At 42.9% G+C, this 21851-nt stretch overlaps 1 protein-coding gene and 1 non-coding gene across 2 annotated transcripts; one reads left to right on the plus strand and one right to left on the minus strand.

Annotated features, from left to right (window-relative positions):
- Positions 1–167: 167 nt before the first annotated feature.
- Positions 168–10664, minus strand: ILF2 (interleukin enhancer binding factor 2). The gene is made up of 14 exons (XM_086392781.1): positions 10604–10664; positions 9841–9900; positions 9588–9630; positions 5796–5900; positions 5337–5414; positions 4937–5039; positions 4383–4448; positions 3065–3181; positions 2531–2609; positions 1793–1880; positions 1332–1393; positions 1139–1253; positions 842–932; positions 168–701 (listed from the first exon to the last, which is right to left on the minus strand). Exons 1-14 carry the CDS (start codon positions 10606–10608, stop codon positions 541–543), a joined length of 1173 nt encoding a protein of 390 aa, XP_086248907.1. The 5' UTR covers positions 10609–10664; the 3' UTR covers positions 168–540.
- Positions 10665–10944: 280 nt separating this feature from the next.
- TRNAM-CAU (transfer RNA methionine (anticodon CAU)) lies at positions 10945–11016 on the plus strand. Its single transcript has one exon. It is a non-coding gene; the product is annotated as a tRNA-Met (tRNA).
- Positions 11017–21851: the final 10835 nt, after the last annotated feature.

Below are 21851 nucleotides of genomic sequence, written 5' to 3' on the forward strand. Positions count from 1 at the left end.
GTATATGGAAGTGTTCCAGGAGTCTTCTACATTAATTCAAATATAGCTTCAAATTGAGATCTAGCATTCACAATGAAAAAACTCAAGTATCATTTTCAGTGAAGAGTACAGAAAGTAAATGGAAGCAAAACGATTGCCAGATGCCAAGGAAAAACAGTACCAAGAGCCCTACTAGGAAGTACTTTAATCTTTTTTCTTAGAAAAAAAAAAAAGTCCAAACACAGTTCACAACATTTCAACAACAAAGTACTGGCTGAGAGAGGTTTCAGGAGCTGGGGATTCTAGAATATTAGGAAGAAAAGTTGGTATCTTGCTTCACTGTAGATGGATGGCACAGGTCATAAACGGGAGACTTCTGATTACTAAGACAGTTTCAGAACCCAGTGGAATGACACTTCCTTCTACAGAGTCTTTCTTTAAATCTTCCTTCCTGTCTCCCTTACTCCCTCAGAAATGCCACCACATAAAGCCCAGTAGCAGTCAGCTTAGACTCCAGCCTTCCCCTTGGGTAAGAAAGGGGGCGGTGAAGAGATACGGAGGTCACTCCTGAGTTTCCATGCTTTCCTCTTCCTCTCCTTGAGGTGGCTCTTCTGTATTCTCCTCCTCTTCCTCTCCTTCCTTCTTCTCTGGTGGCTTCTCATAAGCCTTTTCTGAAGGTGTCACTATCACTCCATCCCAGGTAGATATTTCAGAAGCAAGATCTAGAAGAGAAAAAAGGTGACTTGACAAGCAGCCCACATGCAAGTCATGACCTACCCAGAGGAAACATGGAGACCACTGAGTGGAGTTACTCTGTGGATCAGAGCATCATAATGGACCCTGTCCCACAGTGGCCACTCACAGCTGGCATCACCCTCCTGGCCAAGGATCTTCCTAAAGCCACCATGTGAGAGGATTCGGACCAGAGTCTGAGCTGTGTAGCAGACCATATCCTGAGGGAGACCAAAGTAAGAGTAAATTAGCAAGGAGAATCAAAATACCTTCTCATTTTCATGACAGATGAAGAAAACTTTTAATTTCAAAACCAAAATTTGTGAGAACCCCCAAATCTGACCACTAAGATCACATTTCCTTTGCTTTCTGACACGGGATATTCAAGAGGGGGGCACAACGGACCATTTCAGAGCTGCACCAATACCTGCTGTTCCAGAGTCATGACTGTGTGTACTCTGAAGTTGCCACTCTCACAGGGGTCTGTGATACCCACCGACCCTGGCAGGAACAGTCCTGCAGCCAGAATCTGCAAGCATCGTCTGAAACATGGAGAGGTATTAGAAGAACACACAAGACAACTTACAGTCAAACCCCAAGCCCAGAGCAGCATGCTATACCTGTATGCCACGTTCAGGGCCAAAGGCTGTCTGGTGGGGTTGTTCATCACGGCATAGTGTCCCTGTAAGAAAATCTGCTAAGTGTGCCATAAAGCGGCAGTTCTATCTTCAAACAAATTAAAACTTTAAACCATCATGAAGAAAACTTTCATGTTCAAGAAGCAGTTTTGAAATGACTGCTCATTCAATAATTTCTCTCCTTTACATTAATAACAGTAATGAAAAAGATAAAGGAGCAGTAATAACTACCCATGTAATTGAATACTCCAAAAGCCCAAGAAATAATAAACATTGAATCTTTATTGGATTACTTGTCCACTAATGAGATTTCCTTTTTTTTGGTTCCTCCATTCCTCCAAGATTTCTTTTAATCTGTACCAAGTTTCATTTTATGGTAGGTTTCAGACTACCTACTGATTCATAGGGTGGATCAGGAATTCCAGTTGCCCTTCATTACTTACAAGTAGGTCAAGTATCCAAGGAGTGAGGGGCTCAAAGCCAGGAAAACGAATCCTCAGGTCCTTCAGCAGTCTGATGAGAACTTTAACTCTGAAGATAAGAGACACCAGGAATTAAAAGCCGTAACAGATGATGAAACAAATCAGTGAATATAACAAAAAGGAAACAGAAACAGACCCACAGATACAGAGAACAAGCTAGTGGTTACGAACGGGGAGAGAGAAGGGGAAGGGGCACAACAGGGGCCATGGGATTAAGAGGCACAAACTACTACGTATAAATGTTACAAGGATATACTGTACAAGATGGGCATCCTATAACCTTTAAAAATTAAAACAAGGAGATTTTACTTCCATACCTAAGGCACAGAGCTGAAGCTATTACCAGAATTGTTCCCTTCTTTCCCTCAACCTAAGTTGCTTGAAGTGAAGTGAAAGTCACTCATTCATGTCTGACTCTTTGCAACACCATGGACCATACAGTCCATGGAATTCTCCAGGCTAAAATACTGGAGTGGGTAGCCATTCCCTTCTCCAGGGGATCTTTGTGACCCAGGAATTGAACTGGGGTCTCCTGCATTGCAGGCAGATTCTTTACCAGTTGAGCTACCAATTACTTCAGGTAAAAAAAAATCAAAATCCAGACAATCAGTCAAAAACAGTTGTCAGAATAAGACTGGGTTCAATGTAGTTAGAAGGATTAGGATATAATTAGGATCACTCAAATAGGGAGGGACTCACGTGGACTGAGAAGCATTTTCCTCAAACCAGCGGGCATGTCGGATGGCTGCTAAGGCACTCTGTAACACCTTGATATCCACTGGAAGACAAGCATGACATCCACCAAGATGAAACGTTCCGATTACTGAGCAAGCAATTCAATTCCACTGCCACACTCCAAGAACTCAGGAGGAGGACAGGATAACTTAGTAATTCCTTGAACTAATCCCCATGTCCCCAGATCAGCAAATCCCCAAACCACTGTTCCTCCCCTAAACCAGATGTGGAAGCATGAAAGAGCCCCAGTTTTCTCCAAAAGGTCCTTTTTCTTAAGTCCTCAAACTGCTTTCTTGGCCTGGCTGTTTCTGACAATTTCATTAGCAAGCTGATAAAACTGCTTCCAAATTACAAAGGAAGATAGCAAAGTTTGGGGGTAAACTTGGGTCCCCAAAAGGTCTCATGTGGAACAGCAACAAATGAAGTAAATTCAATAGCACTTTATACCACGTTTTAAATTTCCCCCGAATTTCACAGCAATGGAATAAAAGGACTAACAGTGGAGTTCTGGGTCCAGTTTTCGCAGATTTGGTGGCACTGTTGTAATGAGAATCTTCACTGTAGCATCAGAAGAGCTGATTTCAAAGCCAGTTTCATTGGTTAGCATGGTCAAAACTGAAAGAAGAAAAATCAGAAGTTGCACTCACATTTCCATTAGATGACCAAAGGTAAATCCAGGATGAGGATAGGGGAATAGATATTTTATTTATCTATTGATTTACCTAACAGATCTATCTATCTGTTATTATTTGTTATTTGCTTGGCCACGAGATCTTAGTTCCCCAACCAGGGATCGAACCCATGCCCCCTGCATTGGTAGTGTAAAATCTTAACAACTGGATCACTAGGGAAGTCCCAAGTTTTTAAAAACAGCAACAGTCCAGAGTCAGAATTGAGAACACAGAATTTTAAAAGTAAGGGAAATGTATTCTTTTTAATGGCTGAGTAATACTCCATTGTGTATATGTACCACAGCTTTCTTATCCATTCATCTGCTGATGGGCATCTAGGGTGCTTCCATGACCTGGCTATTGTAAACAGTGCTGCGATGAACATTGGGGTACACGTGTCTCTTTCCCTTCTGGTTTCCTCAGTGTGTATGCCCAGCAGTGGGATTGCTGGATCATAAGGCAGTTCTATTTCCAGTTTTTTAAGGAATCTCCACACTGTTCTCCATAGTGGCCGTACTAGTTTGCATTCCCACCAACAGTGTAAGAGGGTTCCCTTTTCTCCACACCCTCTCCAGCATTTATTACTTGTAGACTTTTGGATCGCAGCCATTCTGACTGGTGTGAAATGGTACCTCATAGTGGTTTTGATTTGCATTTCTCTGATAATGAGTGATGCTGAGCATCTTTTCATGTGTTTGTTAGCCATCTGTATGTCTTCTTTGGAGAAATGTGTAAAATATCATGTATGAAAGGAGATGCCAGTCCAGGTTTGATGCACGATACTGGATGCTTGGGGCTGGTGCACTGGGACGACCCAGAGGGATGGTATGGGGAGGGAGGAGGGAGGAGGGTTCAGAGTGGGGAGCACATGTATACCTGTGGCGGATTCATTTTGATATTTGGCAAAACTAATACAATTATGTAAAGTTTAAAAATAAAATAAAATTTAAATAAATAAATAAAAATAAAAGTAAGGGAAATCAATTAGATTTTGAACACTGGTGATCTCCACTAGAAACTTCCCCAACATAAAACTCTGCACTCACTCTTCCTTCTAGCCTGACCTGACTTTGTTAAAATGTACTTATAATTATAAACCTGGCTTCTGTGACCACTGTATTACATGTTCAGCAACAAACTCAAACCTTCAGAAGGATCCTGTGCTCTTAGGCTCTCCACGACCTTGTTTCCTAGTGCAGCAACAGCTTCCACTAGATTGAGAGAGAGAGATAACGAAGATTATAATTATTTTAGTCGACTTTCTATATGTCTCAAAGCTACTTTGCACTCTGATTCCTGCGGAGCAACAACAAGCAACTGAATACACACTTTTGCAAGGGGAAGTTTGTAAAAACAGAGAAACTGAAGGCTCGGCGACACCCCCTCCTTTACACACACTTTTTTTTCCACAGTAGGGATTTTTATCAGTAGGACTAATGCCATTTTGGCCTGGATAATTCTTTGTTTGGGGTTGGGAGGTAGGGTCTGTCTTGTCCACTGCAGGACGCTTAGCAGCAACCTTGGCCTCTACCTGAAGACGTTAGCCTCAAATATCTCCAGACACTCCCGAATGTCCCCTGGGGAGCAAAGTCTGTCCTGCAGTAACTGGTCATAGATTCTTTCACATACAGCACACATTTAGATGCCTCGAATCCAACTGCTATGTTCTGCTGCTGCGGCCAGAGAGAGGCACACTCACATGTTGGCAAAATCTTTAGGATCACCACCAGGTCAGCCACATTGTGTCCTGTAGTCATCGTTCCCTTTTTATACGATCCGACTTGTCGGACTTCTTCAATTTGCTGTTGGAAAAGGGATTTAAGAAAGAAAAAACAAAACTTAGAAGTGAGAAGCTTATTACCCAGATTTGGAAGTAGCAGAGTTCAAATCATATGCCAACATGAGCAATGAAAAGCCTGATTCATTACGGCCAGCTGATAGTCTGGTCCCCAAGACCAGCACTACAAAGGAATTCCACTGTACTTTCCCATTCCAAGAGTGGCTTTCAATAAGCATCTGAAGAATCAAGCAACAGGAACCAAGGAAACTTTCCCACACCATGGCTTCCCTTTCCTAGGACTAAATCTTCAAAAACTCACCACTTCAAATGTCCCTGGAGCCACAATCAAATTGTCAATCACATTGTTTATTTTTGTAACCAGGGAAAGGATAGAGGCCTGAAAGACAGCAGGAAACAAAAATACCCTCAGGTGAAATACCAAGCAACTTTTCATCAAGTTTGACTATTTCCCCCAATTCCTTCAACAGGAGATGAATCAACACCTACACCGGATTCTGAGAGCACCCTGACCCTCCCAGCCTTGAATATGCCAGAAGAGAAAACTTTTTGATCCCAAAGATAGATTCCCCAATAATAATATGAATGCACATGTAATCTGTTTATACATTCACGTGATGCTCTCCCTTTACCCACAATGAAAAATAAGAATAATTAAATCCATGGAGTTCAGGCTCTGATAACAGTAGCCTCACCAAATAGCTATATACTTCTCTAGCTTCCTTCATGAAATCTCAGGAAGAAAACCAACAGAATATACCTGTTCAGCAGAATTAGGAGCAAGGTCCTGATTCCTCTTCAGCAAGGCCTCACTGAAGGAAGTTTCATCAGGTGCTGGCTTGACCCGGGGAAAAGCCATTTCACACTAAACAAGAAATAAACTACTATTTACTACTTACCAAAAATAATATACAGCAGATTTTTCTGTTGCCACAACACAAAAAAAGAGACAATTCTACAACACTTATGCTCTCAGTACCCTACTATTAACAGATGAGGAGATACCCCTCGTCCAAGGAAAGGAGCAATGGCTGCACTTTGCTGGAGCAGCCGTGAAGAGATACCCCGCACCCAAGGTAAGAGAAACCCAAGTAAGACAGTAGGTGTTGCAAGAGGCATCAGAGGGCAAACACACTGAAACCATACTCACAGAAAACTAGTCAATCTAATCACATTAGGACCACAGCCTTGTCTAACTCAATGAAACTAAGCCATGCCTGTGGGGCCACCCAAGATGGGCAGGTCATGGTGGAGAGATCTGACAGAATGTGGTCCACTGGAAAAGGGAATGGCAAGCCACTTCAGTGTTTTTGCCTTGAGAACCCCATGAACAGTATGAAAAGGCAAAATGATAGGATACTGAAAGAAAAACTCCCCAGGTCAGTAGGTGCCCAATATGCTACTGGAGATCAGTGGAGAAGTAACTCCAGAAAGAATGAAGGGATGGAGCCAAAGCAGAAAGAATACCCAGCTGTTGATGTGACTGGTGACAGAGGCAAGGTCCGATGCTGTAAAGAACAATATTGCATAGGAACCTGGAATGTCAGGTCCATGAATCAAGGCAAATTGGAAGTGGTCAAACAAGAGATGGCAAGAGTGAATGTCGACATTCTAGGAATCAGCGAACTGAAATGGACTGGGATGGGTGAATTTAACTCAGATGACCATTAAATCTACTACTGTGGGCAGGAATCCCTCAGAAGAAATGGAGTAGCCATTATGGTCAACAAAAGAGTATGAAATGCAGTACTTGGATGCAATCTCAAAAACGACAGAATGGTCTCTGTTCGTTTCCAAGGCAAACCATTCAATATCACAGTAATCCAAGTCTATGCCCCAACCAGTAATGCTGAAGAAGCTGAAGTTAACGGTTCTATGAAGACCTACAAGACCTTTTAGAACTAACACCCAAAAAAGATGTCCTTTTCATTATAAGGGACTGGAATGCAAGTGTCAAGAAACACCTGGAGTAACAGGCAAATTTGGCCTTGGAATACGGAATGAAGCAGGGCAAAGACTAATAGAGTTTTGCCAAGAAAATGCACTGGTCATAACAGACACCCTCTTCCAACAACACAAGAGAAGACTCTATACATGGACATCACCAGATGGTCAACACCAAAATCAGATTGATTATATTCTTTGCAGCCAAAGATGGAGAAGCTCTATCCAGTCAGCAAAAACAAGACCAGGAGCTGACTGTGGCTCAGACCATGAACTCCTTATTGCCAAATTCAGACTTAAATTTAAGAAAGTAGGGAAAACCACTAGACCATTCAGGTATGACCTAAATCAAATCCCTTATGATTATACAGTGGAAGTGAGAAATAGATTTAAGGGCCTAGATCTGATAGATAGAGTGGCTGATGAACTCTGGAATGAGATTCGTGACACTGTACAGGAGACAGGGATCAAGACCATCTCCATGGAAAAGAAATGCAAAAAAGCAAAATGGCTGTCTGGGGAGGCCTTACAAATAGCTCTGAAAAGAAGAGAAGCAAAAAGCAAAGGAGAAAAGGAAAGATATAAACATCTGAATGCAGAGTTCCAAAGAATAGCAAGAAGGGATAAGAAAGCTTTCTTCAGCGATCAATGCAAAGAAATAGAGGAAAACAACAGAATGGGAAAGACTAGAGATCTCTTCAAGAAAATCAGAGATACCAAAGGAACATTTCATGCAAAGATGGGCTCGATAAAGGACAGAAATGGTATGGACCTAACAGAAGCAGAAGATATTAAGAAGAGATGGCAAGAATACACAGAAGAACTGGACAAAAAAGATCTTCACGACCCAGATAATCACAATGGTGGGATCACTGACCTAGAGCCAGACATCCTGGAATGTGAAGTCAAGTGGGCCTCAGAAAGCATCACTACGAACAAAGCTAGTGGAGGTGATAGAATTCCAGTCGAGCTATTCCAAATCCTGAAAGATGATGCTGTGAAAGTGCTGCACTCAATATGCCAGCAAATTTGGAAAACTCAGCAGTGGCCACAGGACTGGAAAAGGGCAGTTTTCATTCCAATCCCAAAGAAAGGCAATGCCAAAGAAGGCTCAAACTACCGCACAATTGCACTCATCTCACACGCTAGTAAAGTAATGCTCAAAATTCTCCAAGCCAGGCTTCAGCAATATGTGAACCGTGAACTTCCTAATGTTCAAGCTGGTTTTCGGAAAGGCAGAGGAACCAGAGATCAAATTGCCAACATCCGCTGGAGTTCCAGAAAAACATCTATTTCTGCTTTATTGACTATGCCAAAGCCTTTGACTGTGTGGATCACAATAAACTGTGGAAAATTCTGAAAGAGATGGGAATAGCAGACCACCTGACCTGCCTCTTGAGAAACCTATATGCAGGTCAGGAAGCAACAGTTCGAACTGGACATGGAACAACAGACTGGTTCCAAATAGGAAAAGGAGTACGTCAAGGCTGTATATTGTCACCCTGTTTATTTAACTTCTATGCAGAGTACATCATGAGAAACGCTGGGCTGGAAGAAACACAAGCTGGAATCAAGATTGCCGGGAGAAATATCAATAACCTCAGATATGCAGATGACACCACCCTTATGGCAGAAAGTGAAGAGGAACTCAAAAGCCTCTTGATGAAAGTGAAAGAGGAGAGTGAAAAAGTTGGCTTAAAGCTCAACATTCAGAAAACGAAGATCATGGCATCCGGTCCCATCACTTCATGGGAAATAGATGGGGAAACAGTGTCAGACTTTATTTTTCTGGGCTCCAAAATCACTGCAGATGGTGACTGAAGCCATGAAATTAAAAGACGCTTACTCCTTGGAAGGAAAGTTATGACCAACCTAGATAGCATATTCAAAAGCAGAGACATTACTTTGCCAATAAAGGTTTGTCTAGTCAAGGATATGGTTTTTCCTGTGGTCATGTATGGATGTGAGAGTTGGACTGTGAAGAAGGCTGAGTGCCGAAGAATTGATGCTTTTGAACTGTGGTGTTGGAGAAGACTCTTGAGAGTCCCTTGGACTGCAAGGAGATCCAACCAGTCCATTCTGAAGGAGATCAGCCCTGGGATTTCTTTGGAAGGAATGATGCTAAAGCTGAAACTCCAGTACTTTGGCCACCTCATGTGAAGAGTTGACTCATTGGAAAAGACTGATGCTGGGAGGGATTGGGGGCAGGAGGAGAAGGGGACAACAGAGGATGAGATGGCTGGAAGGCATCACTGACTCGATGGATGTGAGTCTGAGTGAACTCCGGGAGTTGGTGATGGACAGGGAGGCCTGGTGTACTGCGATTCATGGGGTTGCAAAGAGTCGGAGACGACTGAGCGACTGATCTGATCTGATCTGATCTGAAGGCAGTGATACAATTAACTGTTCAGAACAAAGATTATAATCATGTTACTGTCAATTGTATGAAGGAACTATCTTCCTCACCCAGGTTACACTGTTTTTGTATGCAAAGCAACACAGATGACTCAAAACCTCCCATTTTCTACTCCAACTACCATACGACTTCATTAACAGGGAGACGCCAGGTTCCAAGAAACAACAATTGAATAGTGGCCAAGGTACTCACCAAATAGAAGTCAAACGGAATATGTGGCACAAAGGGCCTGAACCTAAAAAGCGGAAAAACAATCCAGATTACTCACCACATAAATCAAACTGACTTCACATAATGGGGCCAAACTCATTTATCAAGAGCGCATGAGAAGAATACTTCTAAACTACAGCTGGATCTCAACAAGGCAGGTAAGATTACTCCACTCCGAACTATAGATGACTGAAACGGAAACCAACGGGCACAGATGCTAAAAACTGGCACTCACCCTCCTCCTGGGCCTCCTCTGGAACCAAAGCGCCCGCCACGACCTCGGCCTCTGTCACCCCTAGAAATGCATTATTAACATATTTTAACTTTCTTTTCACCTCGTTGAAGCAATCTCCTCGATACCGGCCGTATGGTTTCAAGTTAACCTACCTCTATCGCTCTGCACTTCCCTCTGGAATCCACAGGATCCCATTCTCACTTACACTTCTACACCTTCCAAATGTCCAGCCTCACTCCCCATGACTGGATAACTGAATCACATCAAACCACATTAAATACTAAAGAGGCTCAGAGCCCTACAAGAAACACCCCGTAATCGCCGGGCCCCGCCAACCCTAATACTTCGGAGACTAATGTGACTGCTTATTTATTCGTTCATGTAGTAAAAGCATCTATCAGGCGTATCGTGCATGTCAAGCGCCTGGCATTGAGGATGAATGAGACACGTTCCAGCCGTCTCAGTCTAAACAGGAGGTGTGGGGGTGCTCCTCCTGGAACCTGAGGACACCCCGTCATCTGAACCCCCCAGAGAGCGAATATCGAAACCGCCTCTAGACTCCTGGGCCCCACCCCCCATCCCCGGCCAAGTTTCCCCGCCTCCGCTGCCCCCGACCTCCCCCTCTCTTAGACCCGGAGTTCTCAGGTTTCCGTGCAACCCCCAGGTACATGGCCCTTTCCAGTCCGCCGACTCCTTTGGACCAACTTCCTAAAGTTTTCGGTCGAATACCCGAAACATCTCCAAAGCACCCCACAACCCTTACCGCATGGCGTCCTAGATCCCGAACAATGGAGGCCAAGCCACACCAACCGCCCCTTTCCTCTGGGGATCCGACAACTGGAGAGGCAGCTTGCCGGCGTGTCCCAATAAACTCCAGCGCGATTGGCTCCCGCCGTACTCCGCTGCTTGTGCCTATTGGTTTACTTTGGCAAACCGGTTTATTGAGCCAATGAAAAGGGCCTGCTATGTCAGTAACTAGCCAATAAGAACGGGTTAGACGTTAACGCCCTTTTGCAGACACTAGAGAGCGCTGTGTAAAGAAGTTAGGATGGCTGGCATTCAGAGACCTTTCTATATGATTCTTGGGGCACAGAGAACTACAACAGCAGAGTGGCGCAGCGGAAGCGTGCTGGGCCCATAACCCAGAGGTCGATGGATCGAAACCATCCTCTGCTAGTGGTGTTTTTCTTATTTCTTTTTCTCCTGGGACAGTTCTATTTTAAATCTCTTCAGTAAATGGAACTACCATAATCCTACTTTTTTCTCCCTCAAAAATGCAGCCTTTAAAAGCTGTTTTTTGCCATCAGCGAGTGAAATGGAAAAGGCAAGCGAAATCATGTAGGAAGGGATTTTGGGTGACTGAACACTTCATGTCTGGATGTGGTTCACAGAGGCTCTTGAGGCAGAAGAAACGGATATGAATATGTATGTTGATTGACTCAGAGAGGGAAAGTACTGATGGTAAGGGACTAGAAGGGAAACGGAGACAGCCTTTGGAAAGAAAGCTCAGAAAAGGAGGGCAAGGGAAGCGACAGGAGAGAAGGACCAGCCGTCTGCCGTTTTTTGTCGTTTCTTCTCCTTTTCCTCATTCTACAACCTCTCTGGCGGATTCCACCTTTATGCAAAGTTTCACAGCCACGTATATGGATATACTGTGGTTGCATTTACATCAACTCATATTACTATGTGCTTTTTGTCCTTCCTATAATCCTGTTTTTCCTATTTGGAACCAGTCTGTTGTTGCTTGTCCAGTTCGAACTGTTGTTTCCTGACCTGCATATAGGTTTCTCAAGAGGCAGGTCAGGTGGTCTGCTATTCCCATCTCTTTCAGAATTTTCCACAGTTTATTGTGATCCACACAGTCAAAGGCTTTGGCGTAGTCAATAAAGCAGAAATAGATGTTTTTCTGGAACTCCAGCGGATGTTGGCAATTTGATCTCTGGTTCCTCTGCCTTTCCGAAAACCAGCTTGAACATTAGGAAGTTCACGGTTCACATATTGCTGAAGCCTGGCTTGGAGAATTTTGAGCATTACTTTACTAGCGTGTGAGATGAGTGCAATTGTGCGGTAGTTTGAGCCTTCTTTGGCATTGCCTTTCTTTGGGATTGGAATGAAAACTGCCCTTTTCCAGTCCTGTGGCCACTGCTGAGTTTTCCAAATTTGCTGGCATATTGAGTGCAGCACTTTCACAGCATCATCTTTCAGGATTTGGAATAGCTCGACTGGAATTCTATCACCTCCACTAGCTTTGTTCGTAGTGATGCTTTCTGAGGCCCACTTGACTTCACATTCCAGGATGTCTGGCTCTAGGTCAGTGATCCCACCATTGTGATTATCTGGGTCGTGAAGATCTTTTTTGTCCAGTTCTTCTGTGTATTCTTGCCATCTCTTCTTAATATCTTCTGCTTCTGTTAGGTCCATACCATTTCTGTCCTTTATCGAGCCCATCTTTGCATGAAATGTTCCTTTGGTATCTCTGATTTTCTTGAAGAGATCTCTAGTCTTTCCCATTCTGTTGTTTTCCTCTATTTCTTTGCATTGATCGCTGAAGAAGGCTTTCTTATCTCTTCTTGAAAGTGAAGAGGAACTAAAAAGTCTCTTGATGAAGGTGAAAGTGGAGAGTGAAAAAGTTGACTTAAAGCTCAACATTCAGAAAACGAAGATCATGGCATCCGGTCCCATCACTTCATGGGAAATAGATGGGGAAACAGTGGAAACAGTGTCAGACTTTATTTTTCTGGGCTCCAAAATCACTGCAGATGGTGACTGCAGCCATGAAATTAAAAGATGCTTACTCCTTGGAAGGAAAGTTATGACCAACCTAGATAGCATATTCAAAAGCAGAGACATTACTTTGCCAACAAAGGTCCATCTAGTCAAGGCTATGGTTTTTCCTGTGGTCATGTATGGATGTGAGAGCTGGACTGTGAAGAAGGCTGAGTGCCAAAGAATTGATGCTTTTGAACTGTGGTGTTGGAGAAGACTCTTGAGAGTCCCTTGGACTGCAAGGAGATCCAACCAGTCCATTCTGAAGGAGATCAGCCCTGGGATTTCTTTGGAAGGAATGATGCTGAAGCTGAAACTCCAGTACTTTGGCCCCCTCATGCAGAGTTGACTCATTGGAAAAGACTCTGATGCTGGGAGGGATTGGGGGCAGGAGGAGAAGGGGACGACAGAGGATGAGATGGCTGGATGGCATCACTGACTCGATGGACATGAGTTTGAGTGAACTCCGGGAGTTGGTGATGGATAGGGAGGCCTGGCGTGCTGCGATTCATGGGGTCGCAAAGGGGATTCATGGGGTCGCAAAGGGGCGGACATGACTGAGCGATTGATCTGATCTGATCTGATCTGATAATCCTGTTTATCCTCCTTGCCTTCTTTTGCATTAATTACTGTTTATTATTCCTTCCCTGCTTCTGTCAATTGAGAGTTCCCACTCTTTCTACATTTCTAGCGGTTACCCTAAAAATTATGACGCGCCTCCTCGACTGTCAAAGTCTAATTTTATAAAATCTTTTCTCTCCTCAAGAAAAATGCAAGAATAATTTAATTCCGTTTATCACCATCACTCTCTCCAGGATTGTATATATTGTTGTGTAACTCCTTTAAGTACTATATTGGTGGATTATTTACTACAGCAGAGTGCACAGATCTTAAGTCTACAGCTTGATTAATTTTGAGTAATATGTTTTGCCCAGGTATCCACCACACAGATTAACAAAAAACATTTTTATCACCTCAAAAAATTCACTGATACCCCTTTGCCCTTCTCCGAGAGGCAATCGCTATTCTAATTTCTATTATCAGAGATTACTTTTGTCTGTTGTTCACATAAAAGGGCTCTCATCCTATGTACTCTTTTTTTGTCTAGCTTCTTTTGCTTGACCCATTTCAAAATTCCTCTCAAGTTTTGCGTCTGTCAGCAATTTGTTCCCTTTTATTATGAGTCGCATTCCATTGCATAAATATTCCACAGTTTGTTTATCCATTCTCCTGTGTTGAATACAGGACCTCTGACTGGCTGAGACACGGGCTAATACATTTGGGTTGTTTCCAGTTTGAAGCCTTTATGAATAAAGCTGCTATGACCATTTTTGTACAAGATTCTTGTGAGATTCAATTGTTTCTATTGGGTAAGTGTAGGTGTATATGTTTACAGAATTTAAATTCCATATATATTTTCAATCCCATAGGACATTAATGCTTACTAAGACAATGGTCACTGAGATTTACCATTTTTAAAGCTCTTTATTCCTTCCTGTATCCACAACACTATGGAATAATACTCCTTGAGAATTAGTGCCCTTCTGCTGGTGGCTAACTTTCTTGTTTTCAGCTTCTCTGAACACATCTTTATTTCACCTTTGTTTTCGAAGGACATTTTCTCTAGATATGTAATTCTAAATTGGAAGTCATTTTCTTTCAGCACATTTACAATATTATTTTACTATTTATGGCTTCCATTTTTGCTATGAATAAAGAATTATTAGTCAAATGATTCCTCTTCTGAGAGTAACGAATCCTCTTTTTTCTGATTGTCTTTAAAGATTTTAAAGAATGCCGGGAAAAATATCAATAACCTCAGATATGCAAATGACCCCACTCTAATGGCAGAAAATGAAGAGGAACTAAAGAGCCTCTAGATGAAGGTGAAAGAGGAGAGTGAAAAAGCTGGCTTACAACTCAACATTCAAAAAACAAAGATCATGGCATCTGGTCCCATCATTTCATGGCCAATAGATGGGGGAAAAGTGGAAACAGTAGCAGATTTTATTTTCTTAGGCTCCAAAATGACTGGGGACGGTGACTGCAGTTATGAAATTAAAAGACACTTGCTTCTTGGAAGGGAAGCTACGACAAACCCAGACAGCATTTTAAAAACCAGAGACATCACTTTGCTGACAAAGGTCCCTACAGCCAAAGCTATGGTTTTTCCAGTAGTCATATGAATTTAACAGTTGGATCATAAAGAAGGCTGAGCACCAAAGAATAGATGCTTTCAAATTGTGCTACGGGAGAAGACTCTTGAGAGTCCATTTGGACTGCAAGGGGATCAAGCCAGTCAATCCTAAAGGAAATTAATGTTGAATAGTCATTGGAATGACTGAAACTGAAGTTGAAGTTCCAACATTTTAGCCTCCTGATGTGGAGATCAGACTCATTGGAAAAGTCCCTGATGCTGGGAAAGATTGAAGGCAAAAGAAGAAGAGGGAAGCAAAGGATGAGGTGGTCAGATAGCATCACTGACTCAATGGACATGAATTTGAGCAGGAGACAGTGAAGGACAGGGAAGCCTGGAGTGCTGCAGTTCATGGGGTTGCGAAGAGTTGGACATGAGTTAGCAACTGAACAATCACAGTGTCACACACCAAATAATTTGGTTTAGATTTAAAAGTAAGACCAAGACTTTTTCAATTACACTCTCACTCCAGCAAATTGTATTATATAGTAAATATTTTCAATGACAAATAAGTGATGCCAGGTACTCACTAATGGATTTAATTATGATCCTAATACCATAATCAGTGAAGGACTAGGAAGCTTGGAGTTTGCAGTCCATGGAGTCGCAAAGAGTTGGACATGAGTCGACTCATTGGAAAAGACCCTGATGCTGGGGAAGATTAAAGGCAGAAGGAGAAGGTGGGGACAGAGGATGAGATGGCTGGATAGCATCATCGACTCAAGGAACATGAGTTTGAGCAAACTACAGGAGACAGTGAAGAACAGGGAAGCCTGGTGTGCAGCAGTCTATGGGGTCACAAGGAGTCAGACACGACTGAGAGACAAATCTTTCATTTCCTGCAGTTTCACTCTGATGGTTCCAGGTATGGATTATTCTTTTTAATCTTGAGGTTTGTTGAGCTTCTTGAATCTGTGGCTTGATGTATATATTTTTTTAAGCTTCTTGGCCACCGTCTCTTTAAATATTGCTTCTACACTATTATTTCCCTCCTTTCTTGGCTCCAAATAAAGGAGAGCCAGACTTTCTCATGATATGTTTTATGTCTGCAACCTCCTCTTTTCTTCCCCTCTAACCTCCTCTTTTATATTTTTCATTCCTTTTTTGTCCATGCTTTGTTCTGAGTGGTTTCTTCTATGCTTTCTTCCAATTCATTACTTACTCCTCACTTGAGTCTAACTTGCTCTTAAACCCATCAATTGGTTCTTAATTGTGGGCTTTTGACTATTTCAAGACTGGACTTTCTGTTTACTTCTGGTTTCCCCTACTCCTGGGTTTCCCCTAAGAGTGCAGCCTTTCAGGATCCTAAGCCTCAATAGGAAGATGGTTTCCCTGGGTGATCATCTTTGGGGACATTTGGACTCCAACTTTTGCCTCACTTGCCCCATGTAGCCTATTTTCTGCCACCAGTTTTGGATCAGGAAATGACTCCAGGGGGAAAAGGCCTCCTACTGCTGGTCTCCTGCTTTCCTGTCCTCTCATGCTCTCACTGTCTTCCTAGACTGTTGATTTTCAAAAGCATTTCATCTACCATTTTTTAGTTCTCTTCAGCTCAGCTTGAGGGTTGGACAGATTATTTAAGCCACCATGGGTAAAAGGGAAGCTCAGTTACTAAGTTAGATTTCTAGTCTAGTTCTCCTGAGTTCCAGTTCCACTATTCCAATGGCTTATTGGATACCTCCACTTGGGTATCTATAGGCACCTCAAAACCAATAAACTAAAATTGTCATCTTCCCCCCCAAAACCTTTCAGCTTCTCAACTAATGGGTCAGTGTTGCCTAGACTTCAGTTATTTGTATGCTGTCATCTTTTCCTGAATTCCAATTGGTTCTACTTATATAGCCCTATAATGAACAAGACCACATTATACATTTCAAATTTTGTTGAAAGGGTAGATCTCATGTTAGGTGTTCTTATACACACACACACACAGACACACACACACACAAAAGGACACAAGGACATTTTTGGAGGTGATGAAAACGTGTATTACTTTGATGTTGTGGTGATGGTTTCACCAGCATACGTGTATGTCCAAGCTCATCAAATTGTAATATATGTTACAAATGTACAGTTTATGGTATAACAGATATACTTCAATAAAGTTGTTTTATTTTTTTATTTCCCTATCTGCTCTCCACCTCTATAGTTTCTGGAGCCCTCCCTTTAGGACAAAGACATTTTGCCTGTTGCACAAAGCTTGCATTATCTGCCCTCTGCAGCCTTTTCTTGCCTCTCCTCCTCAGTCACTCTTACACCCATATAACTTATATCTTAGATCAGGGTTGAAAACATACACTGGTGCTGCAGCCAGTGATGCAAATGAGTCAACATGGTGTATAGGAGCTGTGATGAGCTAGACTCATCTCGAAGAAATACTGGATGCTTGGTTTCAGATGATTGTTCATAGAGAGATGCACCAGCTCTGCAGTATTTTAAGACAAGTCAGAAGTCTAAATATTCATGTGCCACCTGCTGATATAAAAATGGGGGCCAATTAAATTACACATACACAAGTGTGTGTGTGTGTGTGTGTGTGTCTGTGTGTGTGTGTGTCTGTGTGTAATTTAATTGCCCACATTCTTGGTCAATTCCAAGAGAGAGAGAGAACAAGTGAGATAAAACATGCCTGCCGTCTAAAAGTTGGCCTATGGGCTACTGTTTGCTCTAGACCATAACAATATTCAAAATTCTCCTAAATATGTAGGAAACATACTTCAGAATTGTTTCTCTGTACAGAATAACTTTCTCATCCTCCCAACCCTTTCATGGATCACAGCCTTGTCGTGGTGAAGGGGCTTGTATAACTCAGTGAAGCTGAGACATGCTGTGCAGGGCCACCCAGGACGGACGGGTCATAGTGAAGAGTTCTGACAAAATGTGGTCCACAGGAGGAGGAAATGGCAACCCCTTCCAGTATTCTTGTTGCAAGAACCTCATGAACAGTATGAATAGGCAAAAAGATATGACACTGGAAGATGAGCTTCCTAGGTCGAAGGTGTCCAGTATGCTACTGGGGAAGAGTGGAGGACAATTACTAATTGCTCCAGAAGGAATGCAGCTACTGGGGCAAAGTGGAAACGACACTCAGTTGTGGATGTGTCTGGTGGTGAAAGTAAAGTCTGATGCTGTAAAGAACAATATTGCATAGGAACCTGGAATGTTAGGTCCATGAATCAAGGTAAACTGGATGTCAAGACGGCAGGAGACAGCAAGACTGAACATTGACATCTTAGGAATCAGTGAACTAAAATGAATGGGAATGGGCGAATTTAATTCAGATGATCATTATATCTACTACTGTGGGCAAGAATCCCTTAGAAGAAAGGAAGTGCGTAACCCTCATAGTCAATAGAAGAGTTCAAAATGCAGTACTTGGGGGCAACCTCAAAAACAACAGAATGATGTCTGTTTGTTTCCAAGGCAAACCATTCAATATCACGGTAATCCAAGTCTATGCCCCAACCACTGACACCAGAGAAGCTGAAGTCGACAGGTTCTATGAAGACCTACAAGAACGTCTAGAACTAACACCAAAAAAGATGTTCTTTTTATCATAGGGAATTGGAATGTAAAAGTAGGAATTCAAGAGATACTGGGAATAACAGGTAAGTGTGGCCTCAGAGTGGCTTCCCTGGTTGCTCAGATAGTAAAGAATCTGCCCTTAATGCAGGAGTCCTGGGTGGGGAAGATCCCCTTGAGAAGGGTATGGCTGCCCACTTCAGTTTTCTTGCCTGTAGAATTCCATGGACAGAGGAGCTTGGTGCGCGTTATAATGGTCCATGGGGTCATAAAGAGTTGGACACAACTGAGCTACTAATACTTTCACTTTCAGTTGGCCTTGGAGTACAAAATGAAGCTGAGCAAAAGCTAACAGAGTTTTGTCAAGAGAACACACTGGTCATAGCAAACACCCTTTTCCAACAACACAAGAGATGACTCTACACATGGACATCACCAATGCTCAATGCTAAAATCAGATTGATTATATTCTTTGCAGCCAAAGATGGAGAAGCTCTATACAGTCAGCAAAAACAAGATCAGGAGCTGACTGTGGCTCAGATCATGAGCTCCCTGTTGCAAAATTCAGACTTGAAGAAAGTAGGAAACACCACTAGGTCATTCAGGTATGAGCTAAATCAAATCCCTTAGGATTATAAAGTGGAGGTGACGAATAGTTTCAAGGGATTAGATCTGATAGAGTGCCTGAAGAACTATGAACAGAGGTTCGTAACATGTACTTGAGGCAGTGACCAAAACTATCCCAAAGAAAAAGAAATGCAGGAAGGCAAAGTGGTTTCTGGGGAGGCTTTATAAATGACTGAAAGAAGAGACACGAAAAAGCAAGGGACAAAGGGACAGATAAACTCAACTGAATGCAAAGGTACAGAGAATAGCAGGGAGAGATAAGGTCTTCTTAAATGAACAATGCAAAGAAATAGAGCAGAACAATAAAATGGGAAAGACTAGAGATCCTCTTCAAGAAAATTGGAGATATCAAGCCAACTTTTCATGCAAGGATGGGCATGATGAAGGAGAGAAACAGTAAAGACCTAACAGAAGCAGAAAAGATGAAGAGGTGGCAAGAATACACAGAAGAACTATACAAAAAAGGTCTTAATAACTAGGATAACCACGATGATGTGGTCACTCACCAAGAGCTGGACTTCTCGGAGTTTGAAGTCAATGGGCCTTAGGAAGCATTACTACAGACAAAGCTAGTGGAAGTGATGGGATTCCAGCTGTGCTATTTCAAATCCTAAAAAATGATGCTGTTAAAGTGTTGGACTCAAGATGTCAGCAAATTTGGAAAATTAAACGGTGGCCACAGGACTGGAAAAGATCAGTTTTCATTCCATCGCCAAAGAATGTTCAAACTACCATACAATTGTGCTCAGTATTCTCGCCTGGAAAACCCCATGGACGGAGGAGCCTGGTGGGCTGCCGTCTATGGGGTCGCACAGAGTCTGACACGATTGAAGCAACTTAGCAGCAGCAGCAGCAACATGATAGCAAGGTTATGCTCAAAATTCTTCAAGCTAGGCTTCAGCAGTATGTGAACGGAGAACTCCAGATGTACACACTGGATTTAGAAAAGGTAAAGGGACCAAGATCAAATTGCCAACATTTACTGGATCATAGAGAAAGCAACAGAATTCCAGAAAAACATCTGCTTTGGCTTCATTGACTACACTAAAACATTTGACTGTGTGGATTACAATAAACCGTGGAAAATTCTTCAAGAGATGGGAATACCAGACCACCTCACCTGTCTCCTGAGAAACTTGAATGCAGATCAAGAAGCAACAGTTAGAATCAGGCAAGACCGGTTCAAAATTGAGAAAGGAGTACAGCAAGGCTGCATATTGTCACTCTGATTATTTAACTTGTATGCAGAGTACATCATGTGAAATGCCAGGCTAGAAGAATCACAAGTTGGAATCAAGATTGCCAGGAGAAATATCGATAACCTCAGATATGCAGATACTAAGATTCTAATGGCAGGAAGTGAAGAGGAACTAAAGAACCTCTTGCTGATGGTGAAAGAGGATAGTGAAAAAGTTGGCTTAAAACTCAACATGATTAAAACTAAGATCATGGCATCTGGTGCCGTTACATCATGGCAAATAGAAGGGGAAAAAGTGGAAACAGTGACAGATTTTATTTTCTTGGGCTCCAAAATCACTGCGGACAATGACTGCAGCCATGAAATTAAAAGACACTTGCTCCTTGGAAGGAAAGCTATGAAACCTAGACAACACATTAAAAAGCACAGACATTACTTTGCCAACAAAGGTCCATATAGTCAACATTATGGTTTTTCCAGTAGTCGTGTATGGATGTGAGAGTTGGAGCATAAGGAAGGCTGAGCGCTGAAGAACAGATGCTTTCAGACCGTGGTGCTGGATAACACTCTTGAGAGCCCACTGGACAGCAAGAAGATCAAGCCAGTCAATCCTAAAGGAAATCAACCCTGACTTTTCATCAGAAGGACTGAAGCTGAAGCTCCAATACTTTGGCCACCTGATGTGAAGAGCCTACTCACTGGGAAAGACTCTGATGCTGGGAAAGACTGAAAGTAAAAAGGAGAAGGAGGTGGCAGAAGATGAGATGGTTAGATAGCATCACCGACTCAATGGACAGGAAATAGTCAAGGACAGAGGAGTCTGGTGTGCTTCAGTCCCTGGGGTGGCAAACACTGGGACATGACTTAGTGACTGAACAACAACAAGGACAAATATACACACAGACAATCTTCATATTTATGCCTTCAGCATCTAGTTGGTGCTTAACATGTAATAGGTCCTTTGAAAGTCTACAGTGCAGAAGTTTGCTGATCTTTGGTCCTGAGCGACTGATCCGAACTGAACTGAGGCAGAAGTTTTCAGAGGTTGGTGCGCAATACCGCCAATGACTTCTTCTGGCCACTAGGGAGCAGACTGATTCCACAGCTGTCCTGCCCCGGGCCCAGCCGTCAAGGGCCCCCCAAACACTCCCCAGTATACGCCTCCGCTTGTCATTTCCAACACTGTCTGCCACTGTCCCGACAAATCTCACTTTAATAATCCTTTTTAAGACAAACCAAACGCACACGCCCGTAGCGGCCCCGAGGTCACACCTCTTGGTTTCAGCGGCCACCCACCACCTCTCCCTCCCGTTCCTACGGCCTTTTGGGAACTAAAGAGTTAACTTCGCCCTTCCACCTGGCCCTTTTTCTCCACTAATCCGCTCAGTCTGGAAGCTGGGGGGTGGGTGACGTCCTAGATATAGTGGTCGCGGGACCCTGGACTACTTTAATTTCTTTTCCAAAAACCGTCACCCTCCTGCCCCACAACCTGACACCCAAACACTCACACCTTCTCCGGCTAAGATCCCAAACCTGCACCTCTTTCTTCCCGAGACGGAGCCAGTAGGAGGAGAGGGACAAGGTGGGGCGCAAGAGGCACTCTGTACTTCCATTTATCTCTGTTCTTCCCATCCCGGTGAGGGAGCCCCTTCTGCGAGTACCGCTTCTCGGAGGGAAACACATTTGGCCCGCCGAGAAGCG

This window comes from Bos grunniens, chromosome 3 (genome assembly GCF_055505025.1).
Source record: "Bos grunniens cultivar Pamir isolate PY7600 chromosome 3, Bosgru_T2T1.0, whole genome shotgun sequence".
NCBI classification, from domain to species: domain Eukaryota; kingdom Metazoa; phylum Chordata; class Mammalia; order Artiodactyla; family Bovidae; genus Bos; species Bos grunniens.

What these genes read in the sequence shown, in the direction of transcription:
- ILF2 (XM_086392781.1), bottom strand. An exon ending in TCATGACTCTGGAACAGCAG is followed by an intron (nt 933 to 1,138) that starts GTATTGGTGCAG and finishes GGTCTCCCTCAG; the next exon opens with GATATGGTCTGCTACACAGC. An exon ending in CCAGGAGGGTGATGCCAGCT is followed by an intron (nt 702 to 841) that starts GTGAGTGGCCAC and finishes TTTCTCTTCTAG; the next exon opens with ATCTTGCTTCTGAAATATCT.